This window comes from Trachurus japonicus, chromosome 24, assembly GCF_045865225.1.
Source record: "Trachurus japonicus isolate A0001 chromosome 24, Traja_1.0".
Lineage (NCBI taxonomy): Eukaryota > Metazoa > Chordata > Actinopteri > Carangiformes > Carangidae > Trachurus > Trachurus japonicus.
In genome coordinates, this window is record NC_140930.1 from 25,711,628 (window position 1) to 25,734,647 (window position 23,020).

Here is a 23,020-nt window from a genome sequence, read left to right on the forward strand (position 1 = left end):
ATGGAGCAGCACCGGTGTGGTCCCTCCAGGATTCTGTCCATGTGACTGACTATTTATTTAAAGAAGTGTCTCAAACCGTTAGTCTCTGATGCTGCCATTGTAAATGCTACATGCTGTGTCATGGATTGTTACGTTGTTGTTGTGGCATGGTGTTATGTGCCCAGAATTGTCTGTTTAAACACACAGAATAAGAAGTTACTACAAGTTAAGTCTGTTTTTTCTTGTACAGTTGGATACTTGTTATAATGTAACACTGGATTATGCGTCTTTCATCCAAACATTGGCAGCTTTGTTGCATTTCAGTCTGCCTTCTGTCGTTTTAAAGATGCTGGAAATGTTTGGGGGAAGGATTGTGTTTGTTTTGTCAAGATGTTTCAGTAGAGCACCAGCAGCAGCGATGGACAATACAAGCCTGTATAATTGTTATTATTGTTTTTTATATGAAACATGAATTGTCTTAGGGAAACGTGGTGGATTCAGTTTGACTGCTGACTGACTGTGGTTTGGCTTGTTGGACATTTGAACTGTAAATGTGGGAGGTTGTTGTAATCTTCATGGGACTTGCCACTGTATTTTACCAAAACATCAGTCTCAAAACTTGAGAACACACAACTTCTGTTTTCTAGATAATGACTCCTCAGCTCTACCAATCAAAGATGAGTAACTAAGAATGACAAAGGGTTTGATATAATGTGCTCTAGGGCTCTTCTTTTTGTACATTTTAAGTTAATTCATTGCTTGTGTAATAAACTTCATTCCAAAGAGACTTTGGTTTGTCTGATATTGACGGTGTCACTTCACTCAGTCATCCAAAGGCAGTTCAGATTAGGTGAAATGTGGAGGAAGTGTTGAGGCTTGGATCTTGGATAAAGATGAGAAACAGGAAAATGGAAATGTTTATTTTTGGAGTTTTCCACACACTGTCTCTCTCTTCATATTAGAGAACTGAGAAAGAGCAAACAGTTAAAGAGAAACTCGTTCTCTGAGAACAAAAGGACATGAGCAATGAACAATGTGTGGATTTTGTTACACTGTGTTTTAGGATCTCTAAAGACTACTGTACATCTGCTCCACCACAGAGAAATGTTATCTATTTATATATGCTTTATATCTATCTGTCATACACACACACACACACACACACACACACACACACACACACACACACACACACACACACACACACACACACACACACACACACACACACACATACAGTATATATATAGAACTCAGTTTCTGTGTTTGTTGTAAATACCCTGCAATATCTGTGGTGTCATGTTACTGAAAATGACTGGGCCTGATTACTGACGGTTAGTTTCACACTGTACACGTGTTCAAATACCAAGAACTGACAACTCATAACCAGTTGGTACAGACATCCTATAAAACTAAAAATGAAACAGCATAAGTTACGCTAATGTTCCTGCTGTTGGTTGAAAACTGTTCACATTGCCAAGACGAAGAGTGTAACTTCATCATCTCTAAAGAGCCAGTATTCTGCTATTTTGGATAGTTATAAGATATGTCAAAGGTAATTAAATCCATATATTATATCCAAAATACAACAGTTCATCATACAAAACATTACAGTTAGCATCAAAGAAAACCTGTATCATACAAACACACTCACACACTCACTGCTTACTGCTGCCTATGTACTTGAATAACTAATACATATATTCAAAACCATGTACTGATATAAGGAATAATAGAAAATATACGTTCCTGGTTGACTGTACTACACTTTATGAGGAGTTTTTGGCTCTGGGCCCCGTACTGTAACTACATTCTCTCCACTGGCCTGTGGTCACTGGTCTCCAACCACTCTTAAAAAATAAGCAAGAACCACAGATTAAAAGAGGCACACATGGCACCGTCACTTTTTTCTTTTCATTTTAGTCTGTGTAGTCTTTTTTGTGGGCAGTTTGCGGTTTTTTATTGTATGTCTTTGTTGTTACTTTATTGACTTTCTAACAAGAAACGAGGCCCTGCACAGCTCTCCTGTAGTCTCCAGTTGTCCGTCCAGTCTCTCCTTATACAATAAATAAATAGCAGAACATATAAGATACAATTTTCATGGTTCATCAAAACCATATTGCACATTTATTGTGTGAGCTAACTGTCCAGTGTCACCAAAATGAAGTTATCATTTGCACCAAACTTGTCAGAATGTGAAGATGCTTTTCCCCCCCACCATGATCATCACAAATTTTATAACGATGACTGACACAAACTTAGCCTACATGCTCGAATCAAGAGAAAAGAAAATCCCCAACAAATGTTACAGGAGTCGGTCCCTGTAATATTTCCAATGGTGACTTTGTCAGAGTGTAGGTTACAACTTTTACCACTAGATGGCGTTGACGGCACGAGCTCCTTCCGCAGAATACGCGGAAATCATCCTGAAATTGTTCCATCGGAGTTTCCGTAGAACAAACCTGCCACTCTGTTTTGAGACAATTGCTAAGCTAGCTGGTGCCACACTGAATCACAACTACGCTGCTGTTATAAGGTAAAGGTAGTCTAATGGCACTGGGGGTCTAACGGGGTTTAATTCGTGCGTGTTACCCGGTCAGCGGCCAGGCCGTGACGGCGGACACACAACACCTGTGTGTGGCCCCGGGAGCTAGTTTTGGTAACTGCTGCTAACCCTGCTAGCTAAGTTAACAAGGCAGTATGTCTCTGTCATTTCTGTTTCACCCACCAACCGTGTCTGTATGAGACCGACGTGGGGCTGTCGAGCTTACACCACACTGAGCAGTCTTCTTTTTACCCTGTGGGTTTAGTATGTAGCTGGTTGTTAGCAGCTGTCAGCTAGCAGAGTCGAGACTGCTGCTGCTCCTTGTCAGTGTTGACGTGTTGTCCTGTTGTCTGGCCGCAGCTCCTGTGTGATGGTCTGGACTCAAAGATGACCAGCAGCACCCAGAGCGTATGACCCACGGTATATCTTTAACTCAGCAGGTCAAATTTAGAGGTAAGGCTCGTTTCTATTGTTAGACTTTGTTTTGAGTAGACAACCGTGTCAGATGTTGAAGTTCCTCCTTGTTATCTCGTTACGTCACAGGTTTCACACAGGGTGACCCATGCTTTCTGATGAGCTGGACTCCAAACCAGAGGTAACCTTGTCGTCTGTCTTTCCACTCTATTCTGACATTGCATTGAGTGACACCTGAGTCTGGCATCCTGACATCTGTTTTGTTTGTCTCTGTGTTCCCCCTTCCAGCTGCTGGTGCAGTTTGTACAAAACGCGTCCATCCCGTTAGTGCAGGGTTTGGAGGACTCTGAGTCCAAACACTCCTGCCTGCCTCTGCTGGCTCCAGCTGACAGCTCCCTGTGCAGCCCACTGGAGCTCACAGGTCAGCAGCTGCTCACTCTCACATCTATACGTTCCTCTCTTTGACTCATGCTTTATACTGTTCCACAAGGTGTTTTTGTTTTGGCTTCTACGCTGTTATCGGTTGCATCCGTAGTAGAATCTGAATGAACGTTTTGATGCCTCCACTCCAGACAAGCCTTACAAACAACTTTTGGTATTTGGATGACTCATATACTGTGGTGTTCTGCAGTCCATAATCCAATACAGTCACCTCTGCTGCTTCTCTAAATCTGTGTAACTGAAGAGGAATTTATTGTCCCCGTGCATTGTCCCTTCTCGTAAATAAATGTCTCCAATGTGAGACATTCTTTTTCAGTAATGACTGAAAAACAGAAAGGACAAACTGTTCTGTCAGACAGCTTAAAATATCAAGTGAACAAAGGCTACATGTAATTGGTAAACTCTAAATAATTTAGTTGAGCAGAATGATCAAAAGTCCAAAATATAAAATTTATATCAAAATGTTACATTTATTAAAAAGGCCGCAATCTACATCCTAAATATTCTTTTTGATCTAAATCTGCTGCACAATACAGAGACTAAATTACAATATATTTATATATAAATCTGGTAATACATTTATCAAATAAATCCCCAGATCTGAGTACCTGTACCGTCTTTTTAATGCTTATTTAATCTCCCTCTTTCACAAGATCTCTATTCCCTGTGATCTGACTCAGTATTGCATTGTTCTGACTCCTACATTAGAACAGTAAGGCCTACGAGCCTTACCTCACTCTGCTCTACTAAGATGCTTCAACATCCATTCATTTTCCATTTGACACTGTGACGTGATAGATATTCTATGCATTGTTTGTGGGTGTGATTTCCTGTTAATTGATTTCATAAATAACTAAAATGGCACTCAGTAGAGTAGAGAACCTCTGCCAAAGCCAAACAACGCCACACACCTGTCAGAACCAGATTAGTATCTGGATCAGAACCAAACTGTACAAACTCATAGATCTTAATGCCTTAAAGAGGAACTATGCAAGTCTGGTTGCTTTTCTGCTGTTTTGCTAACCCTCGTCCTGGCCATATGCATCTGTTTACAATTCAATCAATAGAGTGGTGGATAACATTATTTATCATATACCATGTTACAACATTTGTGTAGTTTAATCTGTCATAAACAAGAGATTACGGGTTACGAGGTGTGTTTGTGTTGCGGTGCTCAGAGACGAGATCTGGGACACCGGGTCAGAAGCTCTGATCTTACAAGGTTGGTTTTCAGCCAAGAGATGCTAGGTGGAAGACAGAGAGCCTCCATTCTCCCTCTAACAAGTTTATTCATTCATTTATTTAAAGCAGAAGTAAGGGATCCGGTCGTTTTGGCTAACTTCCTGTCAGTCGATGGAGTTAGCAGTCCCCGCCCTCATCCCTACGTCACCACATTCACGCACATCCCTTGGCTGCTTTATGCCGTTCTCTCTCCTCATTGGATAAAGGTTGTAGGATACAAGGAAAGTTTTCTCCTCGGCTTACAGCAGTGCAGAGTGACTGACAGACCCGTGTTTCAGACCAAACACTCCATATAAGTGATTGCCGTCGGAAGATATAACTATTTAAGACTTATATTAACACAAACATTCCGCTTACTTCTGCTTTAACCATCACAAATTATTCTGAACCTGTTTAATTAATTTACCCAAGTGTGAAAAAAAGCTCATGTTCGGGAAAGTGATAACAAAAATTCCTGATTTTATTACCTTCATCAAAATTTAATGGGGCCTTTAATTGGGTTTTTTTTTTTAAGCGAACACATCTTTGTTTTTCTGTTGTCTCTCTATCAAAATAATTCATATTCTATGAGTAAATAGTTTCAAATCTACATTGTTTACAGTAGATCCATGTCTCTTGCAGATAATGTGCGTTGTTGTGTTCTCGTCTGAATTTAACAAACGCTGATTTCCCCCTCAGATGGAGGCCTGAGCCATGAGCCCGAGAGTTCTCCCTCCCTGTCAGAGTTCGGAGGCGTGTCAGAGCGGAGCCCCTTAGTGGTCCACGCACACTCACACCCACGGTCACCCAGCCCCCCGCCCATCCTCCATGACTTACAGCAGTCAGACAGCACCTCCTACGTCCTGCTGAACGTAGCCAAAGGTAAACAAATAGCAACCTGCTGACATAAATACACCTGTGTGCATCTACCTACACAACACCATGCTGCTGTGTTTGTTGAAGAATCCTTCAAACACTTCAGTTGAGTGTTTAGATTTTCACTTTGCTCTAAAGAAACGAGTAACATTTGTATAAGACAAGAAGAAGAACAAACTTTTCCATTTCAGTGTTTCTTTCTAGGTCAAAAGGAACTGCTCAAAAAATAAACGAGAGACTCATCAATATTGAAGATAATTAGCAGCAGCCTTAATAGAAACCTAGAAACATTATTTCCAGTGTGATGAGCCACTTTCTGATGAACTGCTATAAAAGTAAAAGTGAGAACGTTTAAGATTAAAACTCTAAATCTGATCTGGTGTCGGCACTTTCTGTCTGGCTCAGCTCCCGATTCTGCACTCGGGGCTGAAAAGGATTGGGGTGACACATATCCATGAAGGGAAAAAAAAGTAAATTATTTTGGTTGGAAGAAATCATCCCTGCCAGGCACATTCTCCTGGTTTCATCAGCCCGTGGCAGGAGAGACAAAAAATTAAATTCGGTCTCCTGACACGCACCTTTTATGCACCGCTCTGTCTGAGAGATGAGGAAGATAGAAAAAAAGATTTCGACAGACAGAATCATTTTGTCTATTGTTCAGCTAAATTCAAATCGTATTTCTAAAGATGGGTTGTGTCTGTCTCCCTCCCCGTCCTTCAGAGTAAAGCCATAACATTAAACACTAAATTGCCTAGCATCATTAGATACTCAGCCATGGTCACATTTCTGAATTCATTACTCAGAAATGTGACCCCGAGGGGCTCATGCCATCGATGATCTTTCAGATTATTGCGTTGGCCTTGAACGCAGTTGTTTCATGGTGATTCTCCCTCTGCCTTTATTTCCCCGTCAGGCATCACAGCCTCCTCGGAGTCCCTGATCTTCGCCGCAGATGGCGCCGGGGAGGATGACGACGAGGGGGTCTCATCGGGGGACTACGGGATCGATGGCAGCGCTCCCTGGTATCTGCGGGTGCAGGAGCTGGCACACGACAGCCTGATCGCCGCCACGCGGGCGCAGCTCGCCAGAGACGCCAAGGCCAGCCAGGACGCCAGAGCCGCGAGTGTCAGTAACGGTAAAGTCACTTTTTCTCTTATCATCGCAGCCAGAAATGTTTGTCACAGCGGAAAGCAAAGCCAAACAGTCACCTCAAAAACTCCGCTGTGATGATGCCGATCGTGGACGTGTGCAGTGGAGCCAACAATCCGTAATTAAACGTTGTGAGGAAAGATTTAGGGAGGGAAAAAAGACAATGAGAATATAAAAGAATGACGCCTGTCTGTTGAAGCGGTGCATCCTGTGGTAAGATAACTCCCTGCATCAGACATCACAAGACAGACAGAAGAGAAATAAGGTCAGTGTTGAGATGAAAATGCAGTTTAATCAGCGCTGACTCAAACTGCGATCAACACTTCTCATCATCTCTAAATCAAAATGAATTTGTTGTCTGCCTGCAAACATCCACTGGAGTTGTAAACGCCACAATATCGCAGAGCATTGATCATTCTCCAGTACAGAGTGGTGTGTCTGGGATGATTTAATGTGCATTTAGTGATATAGCTAATGCAGTATAGACAAGAAGAAAGATGAGCAGCAGCAGCACTGGTCCTCTTCTCACCTTCCTTCCTTCCTGGCCACTATAGATGGGTGACGCACGCCGACGACGACACTCCTGCGTGCATCACGGCCCAGGACTGTGGTGTTAGTCATCCCGGCCGTCTGCATGCATCAGCCTCCCTGTTTATTAGATCCACGTTGCACAGTGCACTCCACAATAGACGAATCTCTGCGACTGTAGGCGTCTGCAGCTGCGGCGCACACCGCCACGGCAGAGTGTTGACCCTCACCGGGAGTCGGAGCTACATCACAGCCCATTTTAACTTCCCTCCACAGGCAATCTGATAGATAAAGACCTCAGCCATGACATCAGAGCGCTGTGGCTCCTGGCTACATCTCTGATCTTTGAACCCCTCTGAGTTGAATTGTAGCTGGAGGTCCTGGATGAAAAAAAAGTGATACCTGAGTGAAGTTTTCTTGCCACATAGTTCCTCATTTACTTCCTCTCATCCAACCTGCTTCTGCTTCCTCTGGGTTATCAACATCTCCTTTTGCTTCTTTGTTGTCCATTTTGTTTCTTTGAATTTTTTCGGTGTTAAAAATTGCAATTCAAAACAAAGATGCTATTTTTTAAAATACATTTTTGGGGCTTTTTTTTGCCTTTATTTGATAGGACAGTGTAGAGAGACTGGGGAAATAAGAATGTGCACCTTAGGCATATGCCAACATGGGATGTGCTCTCTAACCACTGGACCACCGAGCACCCAAAGAAACATTTTTAATGTTTTTATTCTGACGCAGCTTTGGCCCCTCAGTTCTTCCTCCTCTGATCCAAAGGCGATGGCGGATATAGTTTCCATATTTTGTTCGAGCACTATTTAAAACACTGTTTCACACCAACCTTGTGTGATCACATAACCTAGTTACTGCTCAGCTGGACTGTTAGACATGCTCCTGTTCTGCCTCTTCTCCACATCACATCCTTGACCTCATTATTTTCCCGTGAAGGTCAAGCAGGAAGTCGTTAGCGAAGGGGAAAAGGGACACGTCCTTTTCTTGGGACCACGTGGCTCCGGCTCTGAACGTCTTTGACATGATCTCTCTGTCGGCTTATTCTGAGCCACTGGACCAGTTAAGAGAGAGTTCAAAATACTTTATACATTGTTAAATGAAATATCTGCGGCAGAGTGAAACTGCTTTCAGCGAGAGACTTAAACTCCTCTGTGTCACTGTAATGGCTTCGCCTGCTATCTGCGTTAGATTAGACAAGTTCCCATCAGCAGTGGGGTATCAGTTCTAGGTGCATTACTGCTGGTACGCTGCAAGCAATACCCCTGTGTCAGCTATTATTGAAAGCGTGGCGTGATGCTGGTTAAAGCAGAGCGGCTTCAGGTTGTTTTCTTCTGGCTGCGGCTGTTCGACGGGTCTCAGTCAGTATTTGATGATTAGTTTTTATGTGTGTGCGCTCCAGAGGCCGGACACCTGGCGCTCCGGGATCGTTCTCCTGCACAGCCCCCGCTCACTCTCCTCTTCTCTCCTCTCCCGATTGCCTAGGTGACCACACACACATTTTGACAGCGGACGGGGACAAGAGAGAGCTGCCGTCTCGAACCGGCCGCCCCCTCTCCAAGCAGATTCTCCGCTGCTCGTTCGAGGGCTGCTGCAGGACGTTCACCTGGCCGGCTCATCTCAAATATCACCTCAAAACACACAGGTAACACATTTCACACACGGCGGTGGAGGATAATGGAGTCAGGCGGTGTTTCCGGAAAGATGTTGTTGCCAAAGTGCTGATATTCAACCCCGTGGCTAATGTGGATACATTTTCCAAATTGAAAAATAATAATAATCTAAGTTTGCAGGCTAATAGAGTTTCCAACTTTTTAAACAAATCATTACACACTGTGGATGTGTGCAGTCCAATCTCAGCTCCTGACTGCAGGCATTTTATCCAAATAACTGTACCCTGCCCACATGGGCTTACAAGACACCACACTTTTATATAAGCTGTCGTGTGTGTGCACGAGTCTGTGTGTTAAAGGGATATTTCAACATTTAGGCAAATTCACCATAATCTCTATAGTTTTAGGAGTAGGTTCATTACCTTTAATTGTTGGTGCAAGCTGTTTTGAGATGGGTGGGGCAGAGATGCAAGCTGCTCAGCGAACGCAACAGAGGCTCATGGTATTTTTATGTTTCCCTCATAAAACTAAATACACAATCCAACAACTCCAAAACACTGTTGTGGACAAGTTGTGACATGCACATTCACCACGCTATGAAATAATAATGTATTATGTATCATTATGACACCTGAAGCAAATACTCGGAACTACTTTAGCTTTTGAAATCACTCCGCCCAGCAGCCATGTCGAGAATGTAGTTCCGGCTACGCATTTCCCTCGAAAACAACTTGTCTCGTAACGTTCTATTATTATCTCATAGCGTGGTGAATGTGCAGGTCACAATTAGTCCACGAGAGCATTTAGGAGTTATTGGATTGTGTATTTGATGAGTTTGATGAGGGAAAGGTGAAAATAACATGGCCGTGCAGAGCTCATGTCTCTGCCCCGCAGATTTAAGAACATCAACAATTAAAGCAGTGGCGTATCCAGGATATTTTTGCTGGGGAGTCCTAAAACTATAGGGATTATGACAATAGGCAAATTTGCCAAAATGTTGAAATATCCCATTAATATTTGCAAACAATGCTACTGATAATGCCCAAATTAAAAAAAAGAAAAGAAAACAGATATTGTGACCTCATTTTGTCTTTTGAAATTCCTAACTGTCAATCATTCGACTTTTATTTTATAACACTGGCGATATCAAAGTTGATTTTCCAGCCTTTTGAGACCAAGTGAGTTCTAAGTTTAGTCACACCTCAGGTTGTGTTTCTCACTGGTTATTGGTGGTAGTCAGTCAAACAGGAGGAACACAGCTGAGCCTTGTGCTGCAGGACCTCTGCTCACACCAGAGTAGGAGAGCTGTTTACAGCTGCCCGGTCTGACCTTGCGGTCGGCTGCTGTAAAGACACCGCGGCACATCGGTTTGGTTTTATCTCTGCTCCCAGGAATGACCGAATGTTCAGGTGCGGCGCGGAGGGCTGCGGGAAGAGCTTCTACGTGCTGCAGCGGCTGCAGGTTCACATGAGGACACACAACGGCGAGAAGCCCTTCATCTGCAAGGAGAAGAACTGTGGCAAGAAGTTCACCACAGCTGGAAACCTGAAGAACCACAGACGTATACACACAGGTGGGGAGGAGGGAAGACACCTGCGCATAAAAGACCAAACTGGCTGGAAGTAATAACTGACTCAGGCCATTCGATTCTGCTCATTTAATGCTTCCTTGGTGCAGTCGAGGCCGGAGATATGAAGAGTCAGCAGCACTGGCGCCTCCATTTCACTGCTGCAATGAGTAACAGTACTCTGTCATATTTTATTTAGGTGACATTAAGATTCTTGATGGCTGCTCCACAGTTGTCTCCTTCTATCTAGGGACCAGTTAGCAGACCAGCTCCACTCTCCACTGTTTATATTTTTGCCCATATGTCTGCAAGAACATCTAGTTATGAGCTATAATTTCCACATTTATTACATTTTTACATTCTTCAGCTCCAGAATACACGAGCTGTCGCCACAACTTCTGTAAACAAAACACACAACTGCTGCATTAAACACTATTACAACCACTTTTAGGACATTGGGTGCAATTCTGAGATACGTTTACGACATTAGGTCTTTATATTAGGGAGTCAAACATCTGTGTGTGTGTGTGTGTGTTGGGGTGATGGTGGGTGTCTGTTTCCAGGAGAGAAGCCTTTTCTATGTGAAGCAGATGGTTGTGGGCGATCCTTTGCAGAGTATTCCAGTCTACGGAAACACATGCTCGTACATTCTGGTGAGTGGGGGCAGAGTGTACGGCCCAACAGCTGAGCTCTTTTTTTGTAATTAGCGTGCTACAGATATTGTATATCATCATCTGCCTTGAAGGAGAGTTTTCTGTCACTTCAGAAGGATTTGCATTGTAGTACATCTGTTTTTGTTTCTCCCTCTGTCTCTTTGTATGCGTGTGTGTTGCGCAGGTGAGAAGCCTCATCACTGTGGCATCTGTGGGAAGACCTTCTCTCAGTCTGGCAGCAGAAACGTTCACATGAGGAAGAGACATGGAGAGGACGGGCTCAGCAATGAAAGCAGAGAAACAGGTATTACACACACACACACACACACACACACACACACACACACACACCCAGAGTGGTAGGTGGATATGCTAATCCTTGGATTATGTAGCATCAAGCAGCCTATACATTTTAAAAAGTGCAGAGAGATGGTGTTGGTCTAAGTTACAGTTCTTGAATTATTAATGACTTTTAGCACTTAAAAATGTATCATTTAAATTTTTATTTTTCAGGGCCAGTAGCTGAATTGTTTTAGACTGCACATATCTTTAAAAAAAGAAAAAGCAGAGACAGCACGATTCGACCTCAGAAACAGCTCTGATGGGGTCAGATTCACCTCGATAGTCTATAATCCCCAAGTTAACAGTGATTCAGATCCATGTCTTCAAGCTTTATCTTGTCCTTTTTTTCACCTTACAAATTACTGAGATAAACGAGTGGATACTTGAGTCAATCGTCTGCTCCAGCTGTGGTAAATTTATCCAATTTCACTCCTGCCTTTATTCTTAGCATCAGTTTCAACACCTCTTCAGATGAGAGACGTCTCTCTCATTCATTCAGCCCTTTACATCACCACATATGGACTAATTGCACTAAATCAGCTTAAATTAGTTTTATAGCATGAAACAATGGAAGCAGACAGCGCATTCGCCTCCTTGTCACATTGCCGTAGCGATGGGGAAGCACCGCAGCTGAATCACCACAGAAGAAGCGCTGCCAAAGCTCTAATTATAAACAGCAGATTTATTCGGGTCAGTCTCCCCAAAGAGGCTGGTCTATTGTAAAAGAAGCAAAGGAGGATGCAGTTTCACAACAGAGGGCTAGTTTCTGTGTTATTTATACACAGCAGAGATTCTTACTGAATTATTAAATGGCCTTTGTTGTAATAACTACAGCCCTTTAACACAAAAGAATTCACAAAAGGGTCAAGAGTTAATTAGGAGAGTTGTTGTAGAGCAGATTTCAGGTTTGGACGTTGATTTCTCAGACTTCTTCATGTGTCACTCTCCATTTCATGTGTGTTTCTTCTTTAATTATGTGAAAAGCAAAAAGTTCATTTGTTTGCCACCGACAGGCGAGGCCCTGACACAGAGCAGCCTGCTGGAGGCGGACGGCGAGAACGGAGATAGTATGGTCACCATGACAACAGCCGTGGAACCCATGAATCTTCATCATGCTATGCTTAGATCACCAGGTAGGCGTCTGCACACGTATGGCGGAGTAAAGAAGGCACATATACAAGGTGGAGAAAATAACAGAGCGCCTGACGTTACAACATCCGTGTAGTAAACAGTCATTTAGCCGAGCTCATAATGTGGTGTTAATGACAGAGCTACTGAGTCGCCCTGTGGTGCTGCTAATGTCCTGTTTAGTTGGGGTTTTTTTTCCAATCACTGTTTGCGACTCAGTCAACTTCCCCTGAAACTGAAACTTAGTTTATTTATTGATGAGGAAAAGAAAAACATGTGACTGAGGAGACATGACTTTCCTTTTGTTGTTATGTAGAAAAACAGCTTTACTTGATTCTTATTTGCTGCCAGACGGCTGCAGAGGTAAGTGTTGATACAAGGTCAAACTGTCCCACCCACAGCTCACTGGGTCACTTTCAGGATCAGTCTGTTGTTTTCTAAGTGTTTAATGTATTCACCTCTCTAAGACTTTGATTACTTTTTATAGACTCAGTATTACAGGATTTTTTTTTCTCTCTTGACCTTCTGTCAGCACTCCTCATTAAAACCAACAAGCAAAAACCAAGTGAAAGTTAATAGAAACTTCAAGGACAAAAGTAAAGTAGAGAGGAACTGTAGACTGAGTAAGCTGTGTGTAAGCCAGGTCTTAACTGTTCATGTTACTGTTAAGGCAGCGCTCATGTGACGTGGTGTTTTCTCCTCTTTGACCTTGGCTTTGTGTCTATGTTTCTCCCTCCAGGCTCTGCAGACTCAGTGGTAGTTCTATCTCAGCCTCATGAGCTGGTGACCATGACGACCGAAGGCCATGCATATGGAGAAGATGTGGTGGCGCTGCTGTAGTCGGCCATGAGAAACGTCACACACACGCTCACACACTGTCTATTTCAGCAGCAACTAGACTGGCAGTCAGCAGAGTACTAAACATAGACGTCTATCTATTCTGTACATAGATGAATCTCTGACTTTAACCCATGTAGATATTTGTAATTAGCAACCGATGATGGTTTTATTTTGACAAGTGTAAAAGGGCAGAGTTTGTACAAACAACCTTCTTCCTCAAGTTTTTGAAAATAAATGCTCCCAAAGAAACACTGAGACGGGTTTTAAGAGTTTATGAAAATATAATGACCATGCATTGTTCTGTGCACTCTCATTGTAAACAGGAGTCAGAGGTTGAATTGCAGTGATAGTCTCAAGCCAACAGCGAGTGCCACTTATTTTTAACCAAAACTTCAGTGGCTGATAGGGATTGTACAAATCTAAATGTACCCGATACATGTAAATCCCCATTGTCTTTGTTAGTAGAACAAAACACTGAACACTGCTGAAGCACAGTCTATCATATTGCTGCATGTAAACACTGGTCTTACACAGCATCACCAGCCTATCAAAGCCAGGCCACCATGTTCAGCACCCTGAGTAAAACACAAATACATTTATCGCAAATAAATTGTGTATCCATTAATGTCCAAAGCTGCATTAACCGAGTGTGTTATTGCTAACATTTGTCACTCAAATGTAAACCTCCAGTGCTTCACTTGTTCTCGGAGGAAGGCAGCACAGTGCTCATTTACAGCTCAATATAATATGTCTGGAGAATAACTGCCTTTTACAAAAGATTAAGAATTACTCATGTGGTTAGTTCTGCCCCTATGAAACAAACAGCAGATGTCTGGGGCTGTTAGATAACAGCGTCCATTACTTGTTGTGTTTTGTTACTGAGCACCACCTACATCAGCAGTGTTTGTTCCTTAGTGGATCTTCAGGTTGTGGAAGTGATCCAGTATAGCACCCAGAGCCCAGCTCGCCTCCACATTGTTCACTTTCTTGGTCAACTGGGAGGGGACACAAACCCAACACCAAATCACTCAAATGCCTTTTGTATTTATTGAAATAAAAAAGTAACAGAAGTTGTGTGTCAAACTCCTTTTTTCATTTATTTTTTATGACAGCAGGAATTGTTGTGTTAATTATGATCTGACCGATGCAACCATCTTTGTGATTACTAATCTGCCAGTCTTCTGATATAGGGTCAGTTAAAATGGTAATGGTAAGATATCCTGAACTCCTGTCTTTGACTTGATAGATCAGAATTCAATACAATTACACAACTTCAAACATGAAAGTTAATTTTTATGTTTTGGAAACTGTTGCTTCATGCATTTCTCCTGCTGGATCATTATATGCTAGCTCACAAACACTTGGTTGTGTTCTATAAGACCGCCTCACCTGTAGCACAGAGCTCTCCTTGAAGCCAAACCCATCCTTGAGCAGACAAGCGATGTAGGTCATGTCCATACACAGGAAAGGGCTGATGGGAGGGGACTTGGTCATCTTATTGCACACTGAGCAGAGAGAAAGGGAGGAATCAAGTCTGTTAGGTTGGATAATCAGCCATCTGTATTCTGCTGAGAGGGTGAGGGCAGGATTTTCAGAAAGCAGCGAGTCCAGACTATTGAGATGCACGCTGTGTCTCAAGTACAGGTAGCTGCACATCTGTTATAATAACAATGCGCTGTTTTGTCCAACTCACCCTCCTTGGCTCTCTTCTTAAAATCTCTGACCTGCAGCATCCCTCCGTGGACTCCATCTGAAACAAGAGGTGATTGGGGTCACATTCAAAACCCTATACCATTCATTATAGTAGCAGCTTTACCAGTGTATTTCCACAATAACTTATATTAAAGCCTGTGGCCTTTGAGTGCAGACTGGCAGAAGATAGCAATTTCTCTAATAACTACACACCTATAGCTCATCAAATCCACCGAGACAGGTGCAGATGACTCACATTTTTGCCACCTCTGTCTAGCACTGGAGTGGGTAATAACATTCTGCTGGATGTGCATAATTATGAAAGGTGTGTACAGAAGGTGTGTGTGTGTGTGTGTGTGTGCTAACCGATAAGACCTGCATCCACAGCTCTGTCAAAATAATAGGAGAATGCATAGAAAACATTGGTGTCTTCCAGCTCATACGGCTGGTGAATGATGCCCTTCACCACCTTCAGCACCTCTTGGTAACAGTACTTGAATCCTGCATAACCTGGAGAGGAAACACACAGAGGAGTGTAATTAAGCATCTTGTGTTGGTGATGCTTAATTTGCATGAAGTGATGTGTAATTTCACTGCATTTTAAAGGGATAGTTCAACATTTTGGCAAATTCGCCTATTGTCATTATCCCTATAGGGGTAGGTTTATTACCTTTAACTATCGGTGCATGTTGTTTTGAGATCAGCGGGGCAGAGATGCGAGCTGCTCAGCGAACACAATGGAGGTGAGTGGTGCAGGTCCCCTGTCCCTCATCAAACACACAATGCAACAACTCCAAAACACTCTGGTGTTGTGACCTGCACATTCACGACCACACCGAGACAGAGTTGTTTTCAAAGCAAATGCATAGCCGGAACTACATTCGGCTGGGCGGATCTCAAAACAACATGCACCAATAATTACAGTTGATGAACCTACTTCTATAACCATAGGGATTATGGCAATAGCCAAATTTGCCAAAATGTTGAACTATCCCTTTAATAGGCATTGCGAACATTACATAATGTTTTACTGCCATCAAAAACATCTCCATCCTGTGTTTTGCTCAGTTATAATTCTTGGTTTAATGGAAATGTAAAGGGACAACTGTAAGGGATGTTTTTCCCTAAACAATGGTTTTGGATTCATTCTCCTCACAACAGGATCTTACCCTCTGGGTCCCCGCTCACATGGTAGGTTATCCCTCCAAAACTCCACTGATCACTGAACTTCTTTGGCAGGCAGGAACTTTTAAAAACCCGCCACTCCAGCCCTGCACACACATGACTCATTTTCAATCTCCTGAGGTAAGAACACGGTAATGTCACCGAGCCCTTCAGTGATTCATCTGAGGGTCTCAATTGAATTGTTTATCAGAAAGTAGGACTTGAAGTACATCCCACAAAATATCTTTCTTTTGTTACATCCTTCTCTCTGTATTGAGCAGAATGGGCAGGAAGGAACAAATAAGACCCTGCGCTGAGAACTGACTCACTGTTGTGCCTCAGTATCCTTCAGAGACACACTCGCAGTGAACAACACTAACCCACCGCAGCTAATGGCGACAGAGCAGCTTCTCTGCATGAACAGAACATTACCTTCTGCACCCAGAGCGCCCAGCGTGGCCAGCCGTGCTGCCATCAGCCCATTTCCCAGGTAACTGGACAGAGTCAAAGGGTTGATAACAGTTACAAACCAACCAGGAACAGACTGTATGTAACAAATAAGTCATTCTGAAAATAGGCCAAACAAATGGTGCCTGCCAATTGTTCACATCCTAATGACTAAACAGAAAATAGAAGTTTTCCTAATTAAAAACAGATCCAAGTGAAGTTACAACAACAAAGTCAGTGGCACTGGAACACAACAAAGATAATAAATACAGGAGGTTCATTTAAAAGGTAAAAATATATGGAGATTATTAAGAGATTCAATATGAAGGTTATTTGACGCAATTACTTATAATACAATGTAGACTCACTCAATAGGTTTTATTAATTATGTATTAATTATATTTAATCATCTATTGATTACCTGTAAGTGTACAGTTCAAATGTTGAGTTGAAGATGTCAAATCTGGCGATGTAATCAGTGACAGGAACGCTTTCAATGGTTTTCTACAGTGGGACACGGAGGACAGAGTGGGTTATTGATCAATAATTCAAGGTTTAATGTGAAGTCTCTAAATATGCAAACAAACAACAGACCTTCAGTTTTGGCAGGAAAGTGATCTGTGTAGATCCTCCCCCCAAATCCAATATTCCAACCGTCTTTTTGGTTTGTGCGTTGAGGTGACCTGAAAAACATTTCCTACTTTAATCTAGCACCCACAACAGAGAAGAACTAATCACTTGTACCTCTGATGATATCTTCAAAAGGCCTAGTTGGCACACACGTGCAACTGAAAAGTATAAAATCCCACCGCGGAGCCTGATAGAGATCAGAGCAATCTGCCTTAGGCAAGGTAATTGCAGCTGTGTACATTCAGCCTCTATTTGTGAACAAGGCTCTATAATAAGATACTGACGATTTCACACACCAAGTTAAATTTGGTCCTACAGTGGCAGAGCTCAAATCTGGGAAAATATTCAGCGTTGTGTCACAGACGGTGCTTACCTGTCAGAAAGTTCACAGATATCCAGGCCAGGATTCCTACATGTACAAAATTAGCAAACAAACAAAGCAGGAAACACAAAACAGTGATTTCAGGGGGGAGGCACAAGTTCATTTTAGAAAAAGTGATGACACATTTTAACAGAGATTGCAATGGTTACAGGATATACAAACACATGTGCACACGTGTGAGTAAGAGCTGTAATTTGAAAAAAGAAAAAAAAGGCTTGAAATGCTGACAAATCAATTACACTATGGCACAACAGACACTAACATTTTCCACCACATAATTACAGCCTTTTAAGGTCACAACGACTTTGTGGTAGAAAACTATTTAATTTTCTTAGGTGTCATCAAAAAAAAAAAAAAAAAAGCAATAATCTATGTATGGTAGTTTAGTGAAATGTCTGCAGTAAACAAAGGTTCCTAGTAGACGTTGCAGAGCTGAGTAAAAAGTAGGGCAGGGGGATCACTGATGCCACCTACAAAATACTGCAGAGAGAACATGAGTGGTCATGGTAACTGACGTTTGTGCTGCCTCTAAGGGCGGAGGGGCGGGCAGACATTACCTTCATTTGTGCCGTTCATTATGGTGACACTGTTGTCTGAGACCAAAAAAGGAGACTCATCAAACACATGTTGAACCTGTGGAAGAAGAGGAGAGAGAGAGAGGGAGGGAGAGGGAGGTAGGGGAGAGGGAGACATGGAAGGCAGCAGAGAAATGTCCTTAATGTTATCTACTGTAATGGTAGCTCATCCAGAGGTGCCCTCCGCTTGAAGGGATTAATTAATTCCCTCAGGAGGATTAATAAAGTATCATTTATCCTCCAAGGTGCCCCAGGGCCATCCATTACTATCTTATCCTCCACGAGAGCCATCCACACTAAGCTCACAGCGCTCTGATAACAATACTTTCCCTCTTGTCTCCGTACCACCTGCCATAGCTCTGAAAACGCTCTTTCTTTTTCCTGCCCGCTCCTTCACTGGATAAGAGGATTCCCATTGAAAGTGTCACACAGTTTAGCAGCTAACGACTTCCTCTCCTCCACTGAATCTTGATGTAGTGTAAACAGTGCTGTCGTGCCCTCGTATGGGTGCACTCCGTCACCTGGTCCAGGAGAGCCTGAGCTTTCTCAGCGGGCAGCAGCCGAAGTCCAGCTGTGGCTCGGAGGAACACGGGGGTCCGCTTCCACTCCAGCCGAGGCACCGTCTTCTTGGCCACCTTCAGCAGCATCCTCACTGTGTGTCCCGCCTTTATACACAAACACACACACACACAGCCACAGGGGAAACACTGTTTTCAATCTTCACTTGTCGCTCTGCTTCTCTCACTTCAAACTTGCTTTGATTACCAGTGTGATCCTCCGCAGAGGGAGGGTATTGGCAGTGATTCTGATTACAGTGTGTAGAGCCAGCAGACCTTTTCCGTTTGGTTCGATATAATTGATTAGATATGACAATGAACTCACCATTTCAGGGAAGTCAGCATATGCTGACAAACCAGGCTTTATGGAATGGAACATCTCATTGTCCAAAACGGGCAGCTCCTCTAAAAGATACAAGATCCACCCACATCAAATATGCAGCAGCTATTAAAAGCATTAAGAGGCCTAAATCTGCTTAGCATACATACGCAGACTATATCCTCTTATACACGATGAGGCATGTTGACTTAAATTTGACGAAATAGGATTATCACAAAAAAAGTGAATGAACCCAAGTGTCACCTTTGTGCCCTGAACTGAGGAAGGATGGAGGAGGAAAAGCTTGTTACACTGCCCTTGCCGTGTAAATCTCCAATTTTTCCCACGTTCACATCGTATATGACATATGCGCTACAATATATATACACCTGGGAATAAAGAGGATTCTCACCCTGGATGTTGATACGGCCAAATGAGTAAAAGAGCAGAGAGAAACAGCTCAGAGCCCAGCTTTACCTGAGTCACTCTGGATAAAGGTGTACACATGGATGCGCGTGCCCGTGCTCCCTGCATCGAACATCACGGCGTAGAAGATGCGGCTGTGGTTGGCCGGGCGGCTGAGGCTGGGGAGGACGTTCACCATGCTGTTGGTCAGGTCCAGCAGAGAGGTCCCGGCCTGGGCTCGGCTCAGCACCGCGGCAGCCAGCAGGACCAGGAGGAGAAGTGGCACGTCGGGTTTCATCTTCTCTCTGGAGGAACAACAACAACAAAAAGACAAGAGGTCTTCTCGTTAAGAGCTGTGTGACTTAGTGATTTAATTACACTGCTCAACAGAGCAGCTCAAGCTGTTGCTGACGCTAGCCGGAGATGGTAAATTACAGCATGACAAGCAACAGGAGGGTAAGAAGCAATCAAGTTATTTACGCCAGAGCATGTGGCCACACCCCCCGTCAGACCGCTGAGCCAACCACAGGGCCACATCCCAAAATCTGCCTCTCTACCTGCTGAGCAAAGCCTTGTAGACAATTACAAAAACATCACGATTTCACCACGTTGGACTTAAATACTTAAAACAATCAATACAAAGCAACCCAGGCATGTGTCAGCCTGTCTCTACAAGATTCAGATGCCTTGCATGATGAATTTTGATGTTTTAGACTCCTCAGTGAAGCAGTGCATTATGGGAACCCTTGAGGCACATTTTTACTTGAGAATTGTATCATCTACTAGTTTATTTACAGTTTTAAATTTCAGACTTGAGGAAAAAAACAAAAACAAACGAACACATGAGAGGGTTTAGAGGAAACTGTTACTGATTTATCACTGAACTGTGATACATGGTATCTACAAAAAGGGGTTGTGATGTGATGAGATGAGACATTTGCTGTAATTTTTGCTTTCTGTAAAAAATGACACATCACTAAAAATCAAAATATATGACACAAAGTTATAACCTGTTGTTTATATAAGACACTGTTGTTTTGAGAAGTTGTTAAAAACTGACTTGTTTTGTCTTGTTTGGTCTAATTCTTGTGGCTTCATTGTTGGTCTGTCCTCTGTGTAGTTTTTATTATTTTATGGCATGTGTTTTTATTTTCTCCTGTTCTCTGCTTGTATTTTATATTCTTTTTCAGTTGTGCTTTTTTTTCACAATCATCTGCGATTTGAAAGTTAGCTGATGCCAACGCCTGAAACCATGACAGCAGACCTGCAGCTGTTGCAAGGCTTCATTTTTTATGAAGCAATATAAAATGATGGTTTATGATGCTTTGGTATTGTCTGTGGAGCTTCTGTGCTGGTTCTTTGGAGGGACTGAGTTACAGACTACTGGGTTTCACACTACCAGACGGTAACCCTAACTAAAACAAAAACAAAAACACTCCTTTAGTGTAGTATCAACAGAAACGATCCAGCAAATTTTAGCATAAAAATGCTTCGCTGCAGAGTCCATAAAGTTAATGATCCACTGTCAGTGAACAGACGCAGCGTTTAATCAGCCATTTACACTGGTTTTATATTAAGTTAGACAGAAATACTATGAAGACTAAACTGTAGTAGCTTTTCACTTGTTTATTTATTTCTCTCTTATCTAGTTGTTTAAAATTCAAGTCACTTGAAGTCATTTGTTCCATTTTTTTTTTTATGAAACTCTCTTATGTTAATCATTAGTTTCATCATAGTTGCTTGTTTATTTAGCAAAGTAAGTTTGGTTAATTGACATTTACTTTTGACTGATGCTATGGGCATATTAGATTATTCATGTAAGTAGACTGGTTTAGGACCAGCATACACCTGTTTTTTGTGTTTGTTTGCTGATTGTCTGGGGAAAAATCGAAAAGGCAATATGAACCACATGACCCATGGTGCATCAGTGGCCTTTTGATTTGAATTGAGGATAATAGCCACTAAAAAAGCTAACATGTCATGTCACATCACGTCAGGTGACACACAGCACCACAGTCTGCCTGTTAGCTTGAACAGTAACTTAGCAGAGTAAGTTAACGTTAGAGGAGGAGAAGTTAGCAGCCGAGCCGAGAATAAACTTGTACGACCAACAACACTATAACCGTGACTCTAGACTGGACGACCCTAAATACACAAATAGTGATAGCCCACAACAAAATACTGTATCAGTGCAACGATTTAGCTTTCCGTAGCGTTGAGTTACTTCTCCAACAGGCACGTTACCGACCGGTGAAGTTTGTCAACAAGCTAGTTAACTTAGCTAACGTTAGCTGCCGCGGCGTCAACGACCAACTTTACATTTCCTGATAAAACATCAAAGCCGCGCCGGAAACAATGAAACACACGGTAACGGAGCATGTGGGTCGACCTAACGCAGCGTGCTGTGGTCGCTGAACACAGCTGAGGCTCAGTGGCTCACCATGATGTCCGGCTCGCGACCAGCCCTCTCACAGCTGACTGCCCGTGACGTCACAGCCCGGGACAACTGTTGTTTTGGGTCTCGTGCAGCAGGGCTCTGCAGACAGGTCACAATAAAAGGTGCTGACTTCATAACAGACAGGCACCAGAAAGAACAACACACAGGGGTGGGGGCCTTAAGTGGTCATTATCTTTATCATCATTATTTCATTATGAGTTTTTTAAGAGTTCTCTAAATGAATTATAGATTGGAGAACCAAGATTGATGAAGATCTGTATGTGTGATATCTGTTAAATGAATTTATGACTGAGGGATTGGAAAAAGAAGACAGTAATGTACTGCATGTCTTAGAGCCAACCCACAACTCCTTGACTGGATGTGGAATATAAAGATTACAGTGTCTTGCAAAAGTTTGGGCACCCCTGGGCAAAAGTTTCTGTTAAGTGAACAGTTAAACAAGTGGAAGATGAAATGATCTCCAAAGGGCATAAAGTACAGACGACATATTCCCTTTACATTTTAAACAATATCCTTCTTTTTCCTTTTCATCTTTTACATTTTCAAAATGACAGAAAAGGAAAAGGGCCCTCAACAAAGTTTTGGCCACTGGCATGTTGGTGCCTAGTAGCACCCCCCCTTTGGAAACTATCAGTGTGTAAATAGTAAATTGTCTGATGCCTTGGTCAAAGTTATCTGAGAGCTCAAGTCTCCAGGGTTTCACATTCTTTTGCAGCTGCTGCTTTGTTTCCCTTTTCACCCTAAAACTGTAGAAAACAAAGATAAAACAGTGATATTGCTTAATATATTGCAAAAGTGTTTCATGTTTAACTGTATGCCTTTTGGAGATCATTTCATCTTCCACTTGCTGAATAATAAAGACTCTTGAACCTTGAACCTCCACTCTCTGAACTGTTCACATTAACAGACATTTAGACAGGGGTGCCCAAACTTTAGCATGCCACTAGCCTATATAAATAAAAGTTTAAGAGACTCTATTAACAGTAAACAGGAAAGAGAAGGGAATAGTTATCTCTGGAGATAGAGAGAAATGTGTAAACTACAGAGGAAAACATTTTCACACAGCTAGAAGGAATTTGGGGTGGA

At 42.6% G+C, this 23,020-nt stretch overlaps 2 protein-coding genes across 2 annotated transcripts; one reads left to right on the forward strand and one right to left on the reverse strand.

The window, feature by feature from the left end:
* The first annotated feature begins 3,030 nt into the window (after positions 1–3,030).
* On the forward strand, positions 3,031–14,375 carry znf410 (zinc finger protein 410). Its single transcript, XM_085770119.1, has 10 exons — positions 3,031–3,119; positions 3,227–3,359; positions 5,300–5,482; positions 6,390–6,611; positions 8,648–8,807; positions 10,167–10,348; positions 10,906–10,995; positions 11,180–11,299; positions 12,351–12,470; positions 13,205–14,375. Exons 1-10 carry the CDS (start codon positions 3,087–3,089, stop codon positions 13,303–13,305), a joined length of 1,344 nt encoding a protein of 447 aa, XP_085626245.1. The 5' UTR covers positions 3,031–3,086; the 3' UTR covers positions 13,306–14,375.
* entpd5b (ectonucleoside triphosphate diphosphohydrolase 5b) lies at positions 13,440–22,005 on the reverse strand. The gene is made up of 14 exons (XM_085770120.1): positions 21,917–22,005; positions 19,549–19,781; positions 19,078–19,157; positions 18,717–18,860; positions 18,178–18,253; positions 17,612–17,647; positions 17,203–17,291; positions 17,030–17,112; positions 16,594–16,655; positions 16,167–16,268; positions 15,364–15,507; positions 14,999–15,055; positions 14,695–14,810; positions 13,440–14,300 (listed from the first exon to the last, which is right to left on the reverse strand). Exons 2-14 carry the CDS (start codon positions 19,772–19,774, stop codon positions 14,217–14,219), a joined length of 1,299 nt encoding a protein of 432 aa, XP_085626246.1. The 5' UTR covers positions 19,775–19,781; positions 21,917–22,005; the 3' UTR covers positions 13,440–14,216.
* Between the last annotated feature and the right edge of the window lie 1,015 nt (positions 22,006–23,020).